Here is a 10,121-nt window from a genome sequence, read left to right as displayed (position 1 = left end):
TACCCAATTTCGGGAGCTCTCGAACCCCATGGACTCCTGTGATTGGAACCTAAGGCTACGCACCCTTGCAGCTCGGAGTCTGAGACCGCGGGATGGGGGCTGCAGCGAGGGGGCACCGGTCGGGTAGGCTGAGGGCCAGGGTACCAGGGGCGGGAGTGCCGGCAGCGGCGGGCGGAGCGCGGCCGGGAGGGGCGGCGCTGGGAGGCCCGCGGTGCGGCGCTCGGCCTGCAGGGGGCGCTGGCCGCGGCTCCGGACGGAGACAATCGCGCGGAGCGGGCGCCGCAGCCGGAGCGGGAGCCGGAGCTGCGCGGCGCGGCGCCGAGAGGGGGCCGAGCGGGGCCGGCCGAGCGGGGCCGGGCGGGCGCCAGGCCTGGCCGAGCCCCGCGATGCCGCCGCCGAGTGGCCCCGGCGTCCTGGCGCGGCTGCTGCCGCTGCTGGGGCTGCTGCTCGGCAGCGCCTCCCGGGCTCCCGGCAAGTCGCCGCCGGAGCAGGGTGAGTCCGGCCGTGAGGGGCCGCGATCGCGGGGCTGCGCCCCTCGCCCCGGGCCCCGCCCGCCAGTCCCCCCTCGGCGGCCGCGTGAATTTGGGGGTATTCTATTTCCCGGATTTAGATGGGGGGAGTTACGTGACCTGGGGACGGCGCTTGTGGGAAAGGGTGGGGGAAGGGGAACAGGAGACCCGGGGCGGGGGGCTGGGGGAGACACAATGGGGAGGGGGGGTCCCGGGGCCCCGCGCCGCCGCCCCCTTCCGCCGTATCTTTCTCCCTCCGGGTCCGCGAGGCGCTGCCGCCTGAGCCATTGTCTACCGAAGACACCCGCCCAGGGGCGCGCTGGGGCGGGTGCGGGCTCCGCAGCCCCCTGCGGGTTCCGGGTCCCTGAGGCGGGCTGGGTGGGGGCGCGGGCCCCGGCTGCCACCCTGGGCGGGACGAGAGCTGGGCGTCTAGGGCCGCTTGGAAGGGGGGAGGGGAGGCCCGGGAGTGGGCGAGGCTGCTGGCGGGATTGACGGCTCCGACGGGGTCCTGCGTCCTGGAACCTGACAGCGCCTAGCCGGCCCCCCGGGTTTAGAATTTGGGGTGCACCAAACAAACGCTGATCAGCCCACGACGGAGGAGGGGCTGCAGTTGGAGGCTCTGGAAAAGGGGTGTATTGTGATCCCCAGCTCGGGGCGCATGGCAGGGCTGTGGTGGCGGAGCCATGCTGCGCTGGCTGGCTGCCTGGGGGCAGTGCCGGCCGGGAGGGCAGGTGCCCGGGTCCCCGTCCAGGCGGCCTCCCACCACTCCTGTCCCCAGCCCGCCCGCGGGCAACCCCGCCTCTCCTAACGTCTTCTCGGTGGAGGAGACCCTCCCAGAGCCTCAGCGGGCCAGGTGGGTGTGTGAGGTGGGGGTGGGGCTCCTGCAGTGAGGGGGGTGTGTGAGGGCGGCACCTTGACCCCACACTCGCCGCCTAGGCTCTTAGAAGCCTCCCCCCAAGCCCTGCGCCACCTCCCAGCCCTCTGCCCACCGCCCCAGCCACTGCTTGCCCCTCCCCCACCTATGTGCCACATCGCTGCCTGAAACAGCCTCTCCACTCCCCCCACCCCACCACCACCATCAAGGAGCTGGCAGGAAAAGCAGGGGGGATGTGTGTCTGGATGAGGGAAGTGGGGTCCGGATGGAAGGAGGGGGTCGGATTTCCTTCTGGAATGAAGCAGGGACTGAAGCCGGGAGAGGCGGATACTGTATGGAATGCCAGGCTTTGAGGAATGGGGGAGGAATTTCCCCCAACCTCAGTCTCCCCTGTTCTCTACAGGAGAAAGAGCACCTAGTTTCTTAGAAAGCCCCTCCCTCAGGCCCCTGCACCCCAGGGGAGAGGGGGGGTCTAGGGGATTGCCTGGAATAGAGCCGGGATAGGGAGCTCTCCCAGGCCACTGGCTGGGAGTCCAGGCTAAAGGGATGGGAGAAGGGAATCTGCTAAGCATCTGCCCCATGCCCCCCAGCTTGGCACTGCTGCTTCCTTGGGACCTTACCTGCCCACCCCTGTTTCATCCCCCGGGGCCACCTCCCCTCCTTTGATCTGGCCTGGAACCCAACGCATTCCCTCAAATGACCATTTTCTCAAGGCCCGGGTCCCCTCCTCCCAGCTGCTCCATCCAGCTGCTCCTAGCTGGGGGTGGTTGGGGGTGGGGCTAGCTACCCCTCCAGCTTCTCAGAATTCCTTCTGGGTGGTGGTAGAAAGGGGGTGGGGGAGCTGCCAGCTCTTGGGAGAACCAGAGTGGGAGAGGGTCTGGCGTGTGCACCCACCCTAAAGGGTTGGGCTCAGGCCTGGGAGGGGACAGGGAGAGGGGCTTAGGCAGACAGCTGGGTGGGATGCCAGGGGCAGGCGTGGTGCTGGCCCTGGAGTTGGAAGCCTGAGATAAGACACCTGTCACTGTGGAGTGCCAGGCCCTACTCATGGGGCCTTCCCAAAGTCCCCGTGACCCCCTGACCTCCCTGTGCCCTACTGCTCTCAACTCCAGCTCTTTCTCCTGCACCTGGACTCCCCCAGGTTTATGTCCAGCACACAGCCCACTCCCAGCCGCCCCTCTGGGTCCTGAGAGATGCCCCTGTATGGCTGCAGGCAGGACACCTCCTCTACTCCCACTACCGGCAGCTAGCCAGGGGTGAGGCACGTTCTTGAGGGAAGGGCCAAGCCAAGTGGGAAGGGGTTGGTGGTGGGACGGGTCAGAGGGGTAACCTGGGGAATCCACGGCAACAACTCAGGGCTTGGCGCCTCCCTGTCACCCCATCTGAGCTCAGGACACCTGACCAGACCAGCCTGGCAGGGCTGTGGCAAGAGGCCGCTCTGGAAGGCAAAATACTTGGGTTTCCTTTCCCAGCCCCCTCTGCACAAGTTTCCTGAGGGCCTGTGTCGGCCCCCCCAGGCCTCCTTCCCTTTCCCCTTGCCAGGGCCCCAGCTCCCTGCCAGATCTCCTGGGAGGAATGAGGGCGTTGCCATGGTGACGGAATATAGCTGACCAGCTGGGAAGGGGGTGGGTTATACATGTGAGAGGGAGGGGTCAGGAGGTACTTGTTTGGTCTTGGGGGTCAGAGTGAGTCCCTAAATCTGAAGGGAAATGGGCAAAGGACTCCGGGAATGACCAATTCCCCTAGTCTCCCCTTAACTTTTTTCTGAGAACTCAAAATGCTGACCCCTCCCTTCGGAACAGCTGAGTCCTGCCCTCTCCTCTCCATCCGCAGGCCCCTGGTTCTCCGCATTCATTCTCTCTCAGGACCCCTTCCCTGTCCTCCCCCTGGTAGAGCCCTATAGTTAAGAATTGGGGCTCCAGAGGCGGACTGCCTGGCTGGGTCCCAGATCTGCCACTTATCCGGGGGTAATAAATGACCTGCAGGTATCTCAGCTCTTTGATCCTCAGTTTCCTTATGTGGAAAATGGGGTATTTTACTGAATCCAAGACACTGCTGACTATAAGATGCACTATTATTTCATGCACCAGTAAGGAAGGGGAAAAAATGCTGCCAAATATAATTATGACATCATTAATTGTAGGCATAGCCTGAGAAATGCTAAAATGTGAAAAAGCCAATGTGTCAAGACTTGGGATATGGTAATAGTACCTACGTCACAGGCCCATGCATGGTTTAAATGCAATCCATGTGCACAGCTCTTTTTGCACACAGTAAGTGCTCTATAAATGCTGGTTCTTATAATAACTTCTCTAGCCTCAGCCCCAAAGCCTCTCCCAGCCAAGCACCTCTCAGGACTCCCCAGTTCTCTCCCCCACTTCCTCCTTCTCACTCCCTTCACCCCATCTTGCCCACAGAGGTCCTGATCAAAGTGCAGGTGTATGTGAGTGGGGAACTGGTGCCCCTGGCCCGGGCCTCGGTGGACGTGTTTGGGAACCGGACGCTGCTAGCTGCTGGCACGACGGACTCAGAGGGCATGGCCACACTACCCCTCAGATACCGCCTGGGCACCTGGGTGCTGGTCACTGCTGCCCGCCCTGGCTTCCTCACCAACTCCGTGCCCTGGCGTGTTGACAAGCTGCCCCGTGAGTGCAGGGGCAGGGGAGGGGGAAGAGGCAGCAGCTGACCCTCCATCAGCCCCTTCCCAAAATAGTGCTGGGGGAGGAGGGGGAAGGCCTTTCAGCAGCTGCTGCCTGGACTGGGGGGCTCAGAGGGACAGAGGGAGGGCGCGCCCGGCCTGGGCTGGGGCTTTCTCTGGAGCTGACCAGCCGCCCCTCCCCCGCCCCACAGTATATGCGTCTGTCAGCCTCTACCTGCTTCCTGAGCGGCCAGCAACCCTCATCCTCTATGAGGACCTTGTGCACATCCTCTTGGGCTCTCCTGGTAAGGCTTTCCCCCACCTTACCCCTCAACTCCTCCTTCCCACTGCCCTGGAATGGAGAGCTCAGCTTTCCCACGTGTTCACTGAATGACCTTGGGCAAATCGCTTAGCCCCTCTGAGTCAGTTTGTTCATCTGGAAAAAGAAGATAAGGCAAGTACCTACACATCCAAATAACGAAGTTTGTAAAGAACTTAGCGCAGTAGCTGCTCAATAAAGGATTATTGTTATTGGGGCTTCTCATGGCTTCTATTCTCCCTCTACTCCCTTTAGAAGCCCCACTCCCTGCCACCTTTATCTTCAGTTAATCTACATAAATTTGTGTGCACTCACTGGGCACCTAACTGTGTTAGGCCACAAAAGGGTCATTCTATGAATACTGAACACCTACCAAGTGCAAGGCCAGAGCCACCCAGAGTGGTCCTCCCCCACCACGGGCTCAGTCTCATTCAACCAATATTTAAGTCAGCACATACACTTCACAGGGCACTGGGTCTGGGGCTGGGAAATAGTGGTAAGGAAGAACAGAACTGTTCTCCGCCTCGTGGAGGTCACAGGCAAGTTGAGAGACAGTCAAATAAATCATTGCAAATCCTGAAATAATTACAGAGCAGGCAGGGAAGTGGAGTAGAGGGCAGCTGCATCCCATGCTGTGAGCATCGACAAGCAGGAGAACCTGGTAGGGGGAGCTGGGAGACCGCGTGGGCCGTGAGACTGAACGGGGAGCGAAGACATCTTCATGGGAGCGGAAGGCCTCCGGGAGCCTCGAGGTGCAGAGCAGAAGGGGAAATGAGGGGGGCTGGGAGGAGCTAGGGTGCAGGAACTCACTGGCCTGGCTGTGCAGGAGGGGTGCCTGGTGGAGACTGGGTGATGAAGCCAGGCGGGGAGTTAGCCTCCATCCTGCCAGCAAGAGGGAGCCACAGTGGGTTTGTGAGTGGGAGAATACCCCCCCTCAAACTTATATTCTCTACTTGAGCCCTTATCCCAAAGTCATTCTTTGCTCTCCTTCCTCTCTCGGATCCTGGAGAGATTTCGAGATGCCTTTGGAGGTTTCTAAAATGCTCAACCGCCTACTCTTGCCCCTTAGCTTAAAGCCCTTCCCCGACTCCCACTGCTTTCAGTACAAGGCCCAGGCTCCCTCACAAGGCTGACCGCGTGCTCAGGGGCTGCCCCCACGGGGCCTCGCTCCCCGCCCCCTCCATTCATCTGCTGCTTCCGGTTCCTGAGCACAGCAGCCTTGTGCCCCTGGGCCTTTCCAGTGCCAGAAGTGCTGGAAGTCCCTTCCTACTTTCTTTCTAGTGAGTCTTCTGCATCTTTCGAGATTCTGCGGGGCCTTGCTTGACTGGGCGGCCACACTCCCCGTGCTCACGGCATCCCTCTAGGGTCACCGCCAAGCAGGGTGGACAGTGGTGGAGAGCATGGGCGCTGGTGCCCGCTTGTCTGGGCTTCAGTTGTGGCTCAAGGATTGTGACCTTGAGCTGAGTAACCGTGAGCAAGTTACTCAGCCTCTCCTGCCTCAATTCCTGCAGCTCTACACTGGGTTCCTCAGAGGCTACTATGCCAATTAAAGAGGTAACCTGCTTAGAACAGTGCCGAGCGTGTGGCAAGGCGTAATAAACGTTAGCTACTATTACCAGGTGGTGTTGGCATTCTCTTCACATATCTGCACCCCAACACACACACACGCATGCTTGACCTAAGCTGTCCAAGGCAGTAGCCACTAGCTGTATGTGGCTATTTGAATTTAAATAACTTAAATTACATTAAAAAGGCAGTAAAAACCAAAATATGTTCAATTCCGTTCGTGCGTCACGCTAGCCACACTCCAAGTGCTTACTAGCTGCTTGTGTCTCTTAGTGGGCAGTGATGTGGACAGTGCCACACTAGCCTGGACTTCTTAAAAGCAGGGAGTTGGATCGCATTCACCTTTGTATCCCTAGCACCTAGCACCGTGCCTGTCGTGCGGCACACAATAATGATGGAGGATCTGAACCTCATCATTTTATAGGTCTGTAAGAAAATTGTTTGAAAGAGAACAAGTAACTTGCTCAGGGTCACGCAGGCAGGACATGGAGACAGCAGGTCCATGTCCCTTCTAGATGAACGTTTTCTCCCCGAGTCACCACCCTCCTGGGCCTTTCCAAGTAGCTGGCCCAGGGCTCCCTTACACCTTAGATGCTTTCTTGCTCTGGTCCCTGGGAAGCCTTGTCTCTGCTGTGTCACGACAGCCCTCTCTCTGCCCAGGTGCCCGCTCCCAACCCTGGGTGCAGTTCCACTGCCGGGCTGCCTGCCTGCCTGTCAACTCCACCTACAGCCAGCTGTGGGCCTCGCTCACACCTGCCAGCACCCAGCAGGAAATGCGGGCTTTCCCTGCCTTCCTGGGCACTGAGGCCTCCAGCTCAGGTATGCTGAGTGCTGGGCGGGGAAGGGGTTGCTCCCCTAACCTGGGTTTATTTAGCCCTCAGTCCTGTGTCACCTTCCCCAGGCAATGGCTCCTGGCTGGAGCTGATGCCCCTGGCTGCCGTGAGTGTGCACCTGCTGACAAGCAACGGCACGGAGGTGCCACTCTCGGGCCCCATCCAGCTGTCTCTACCCGTACCCTCGGAGCCTCGGGCCCTCGCCGTAGGCACCAGTATTCCAGCCTGGAGGTTCGACCCAAAGAGTGGTGAGTGCCTCGGGGGTTCCAGGTGCCCGAGTTGGGAGAGGGAAAACGGCACTGAGGTGGGAGGACATGGAATTTGATGAAAACGCCGTCTCTCTCAGGGCTGTGGGTCCGCAATGGCAGTGGCGTGATCCGGAAGGAAGGCCGGCAGCTCTACTGGACTTTCGTCTCCTCCCAGCTGGGGTACTGGGCGGCTGCCATGGCCTCCCCCACGGCCGGTGAGAGTGGTGGGGGAGAGGGGAGGGGGTGGCAGGAATGGACACGAGGCTGGAAGGGGAGGCCAGCAGAGTGGAGTCCCGAGGCCACTAAGCCCCTCCCTGCCTGGCACAGGGCTGGTCACCATCACGTCGGGCATCCAGGACATTGGCACCTACCACACCATCTTCCTCCTCACCATCCTGGCGGCTCTGGCCCTGCTGGTGCTCATTCTGCTGTGTCTGCTCATCTACTACTGCCGGTGAGTGCGCAGGGGCCACCAGGGGCCACCCAGTCCCCCCGCCTTGGCCCCCCAACTACCTCTCACCCCATGCACTGACAGAAGCCTGCTCTCGGCCCGGCCTCCTGCTGGGCACTGGGGCCCCAGAGATGTGTAAATCACGATTCCATCCTCAAGGCACTGGTGAGAAAGACACCTGCACCTGCACCTGCCTGAAAAGCCCAGTGCCTAGAGCGGGAAGGGGGACAGGGAGCAGGAGCTGCCATCTGGCTCCCTCCAGAGGAGATCTGTTGCTGCTCCCACCAGCCCAGCTCTCCCTCCCAAGAGACCCCAGGCCAGATGCCCCCACGTGGCTCAAATGCTCTTCCCAGGTTCTCACCGCACTTCCTACAACAGGGCAGAGCTGACCCGACCGGCCTCCCGCAAACACCCAAGCTCTTCCCACAAACCTCTCCCAGGCCCCACCGGGGCTCCTCCCCATCTCTCCCAAATGCTTCAGGGGTTCACTCCACTCCCGCAACCTTATCCACTTCTCATCTAGCAGCCGCGGGGCGGGGGTGGGGGGTGGTGGGGGGGGCGAGCTGGAGAGTTGGGGGCTGCCGAGGTCCTCCCATTTCCTGAGGGTCCCGGTCGGCCCTCTCCTCTCCAGAAGGCGCTGCCTGAAGCCGAGACAACAGCACCGCAAGCTGCAGCTCACCGGGCCCTCTGACGGGAACAAACGAGACCAGGCCACCTCGATGTCCCAGCTCCATCTCATCTGTGGTGGATCCCTGGAGCCCGCCCCGTCGGGGGACCCCGAGGCTCCGCCTCCAGGCCCCCTCCACTCGGCCTTCTCCAGCTCCCGGGACTTGGACACCTCCCGGGACGACTTCTTCCGCGCCAAGCCTCGCCCTGGTGGTCGCCCGGGCGCCGAGCCTTCGGGTGCCCGCGGGGGCGAGGGCGCCGGGCTCAAGGGCGCCCGCTCCGTCGAGGCTCCCGGCGGGCTGGAGCCAGGCCTAGAGGAGTACCGGCGGGGGCCCCCGGGGGCCCCAGCCTTCCTGCATGAGCCGCCATCGCCGCCGCCGCCCTTCGACCACTATCTGGGCCACAAGGGGGCAGCCGAGAGCAAGACCCCCGACTTCCTGCTGTCCCAGTCGGTGGACCAGCTGGCGCGGCCGCCGTCGCTCAGCCAGGCCGGGCAGCTCATCTTCTGCGGCTCCATCGACCACCTCAAGGACAGCGTCTACCGCAACGTCATGCCCACCCTGGTGATCCCCGCGCACTACGTGCGCCTCGGCGGCGAGGCGGGCGCGGCGGGGGCGGGCGACGAGCCTGCCCCGGCGGAGGGCACGGCCTCGGGCCCCGCGCGCCCTTTTTCCCAGCCCGACCCCCAGCGCCCGCTGCTGCAGGGCCACCCGGGCGCGGGGGGCGAGGGCGGCGGGGCCGGCGGCGGCGAGGGCTGGGGGGGCGGGCGCTCGGCGCCCGTCAGCGGCTCGGTCACCATCCCGGTGCTGTTCAACGAGTCCACCATGGCGCAGCTCAACGGGGAGCTGCAGGCGCTGACCGAGAAGAAGCTGCTCGAACTGGGCGTGAAGCCGCACCCGCGAGCCTGGTTCGTGTCCCTCGACGGGCGCTCCAACTCGCAAGTCCGCCACTCCTACATCGACCTGCAGGCGGGCGGCGGGGGCCGCAGCACCGACGCCAGCCTGGACTCGGGCGTCGACGTGCACGAGGCGCGGCCCGCGCGCCGGCGGCCCTCGCGGGAGGAGCGGGAGCGCGCGCCGCCGCCGCCGCCCGGGCCCCCGCGCCTGGCGCTCAGCGAGGACACGGAGCCCAGCAGCAGCGAGAGCCGCACGGGTCTTTGCTCCCCGGAGGACAACTCGCTGACGCCGCTGCTGGACGAGGTGGCGGCGCCCGAGGGCCGCGCGGCCACGGTGCCCCGGGGTCGGGGCCGCAGCCGCGGGGACAGTTCCCGCAGCAGCGCCAGCGAGCTGCGGCGCGACTCGCTCACCAGCCCGGAGGACGAGCTGGGGACGGAGGCGGGTGACGAGGCGGGCGACAAGAAGAGCCCGTGGCAGCGGCGGGAGGAGCGGCCGCTCATGGTGTTCAACGTCAAGTAGCGCCGCCCCTGGCCCTGCCTCTGCCCCCGCCGCTTCCGCCCGGGCCTGCCCCCAGGGTGCGCGCCCCCCGGGGGGCGGGGGCGGGAGCTCGCTCTTAGCCCCAAGCCCCGGCCTGCAGAGCGGCCAACACCATCTGCGGAGCGTTCGCTGGTACGTCCTGGGTAAGGTCTTGGGAGGGACCCCATGTTTGCCTTCGGGCAGGGGGAGGGAGGTGCTGGGGAGGAGGGCTGGGTGGGGGGAAGCAGTGCCTGTAAAAATGGGGCTGTACATAGAAAGCTCTATTGTGGAAAAGCAGGAGGGGCAACCGGGCCCCAGCTGCTAGAGTGAGGGCTGGGAAGGGAGGGGGCATTCCTTGAGGCCCCCCCCGGAGGGGAGGGGTGCTGCTTGCTGACTAGCCCACCCCTGCCCCAGGACTGGTGGCAGGGGTCCGCTCTGGGAACCAGGGAGTAGAGGGATGGGGTGGCAGTGGGCAACAGCAAATAGAAAACTGGTGAGATTAACTCTGCATCCGTCTTTCTGTGGGATGGGGGGGACGTTGGCACTAGAGGAGCCCTGCTCCCGGGTCCCGTGGGGCAGGCAGGCAGGGTGGCCCAATCAGACACTGT

The 10,121-nt window shown here is 63.4% G+C and overlaps 1 protein-coding gene across 1 annotated transcript; it reads left to right on the top strand.

Annotated features, from left to right (window-relative positions):
- The first annotated feature begins 344 nt into the window (after positions 1–344).
- FAM171A2 (family with sequence similarity 171 member A2) lies at positions 345–10,016 on the top strand. Its single transcript, XM_012522580.4, has 8 exons — positions 345–492; positions 3,798–4,025; positions 4,231–4,323; positions 6,564–6,722; positions 6,805–6,984; positions 7,083–7,199; positions 7,312–7,438; positions 8,067–10,016. The coding sequence occupies exons 1-8, from the start codon at positions 387–389 to the stop codon at positions 9,514–9,516; spliced, it is 2,460 nt and encodes an 819-aa protein (XP_012378034.2). The 5' UTR covers positions 345–386; the 3' UTR covers positions 9,517–10,016.
- Positions 10,017–10,121: the final 105 nt, after the last annotated feature.

Source organism: Dasypus novemcinctus, chromosome 21 (genome assembly GCF_030445035.2).
Source record: "Dasypus novemcinctus isolate mDasNov1 chromosome 21, mDasNov1.1.hap2, whole genome shotgun sequence".
In the NCBI taxonomy this organism is placed as follows: domain Eukaryota; kingdom Metazoa; phylum Chordata; class Mammalia; order Cingulata; family Dasypodidae; genus Dasypus; species Dasypus novemcinctus.
Note: the sequence above shows the minus strand (reverse complement) of the source record. Positions and strands in the feature narration are given on the sequence as shown.

Bases quoted from the DNA above. Each gene is read 5' to 3' on its own strand.
- FAM171A2 (XM_012522580.4), top strand. From the start codon at position 387: ATGCCGCCGCCGAGTGGCCCCGGCGTCCTGGCGCGGCTGCTGCCGCTG. The intron at 4,324-6,563 runs GTAAGGCTTTCC...CTCTCTGCCCAG, and splicing joins CATCCTCTTGGGCTCTCCTG to GTGCCCGCTCCCAACCCTGG. The intron at 7,439-8,066 runs GTGAGTGCGCAG...TCTCCTCTCCAG, and splicing joins CTGCTCATCTACTACTGCCG to AAGGCGCTGCCTGAAGCCGA.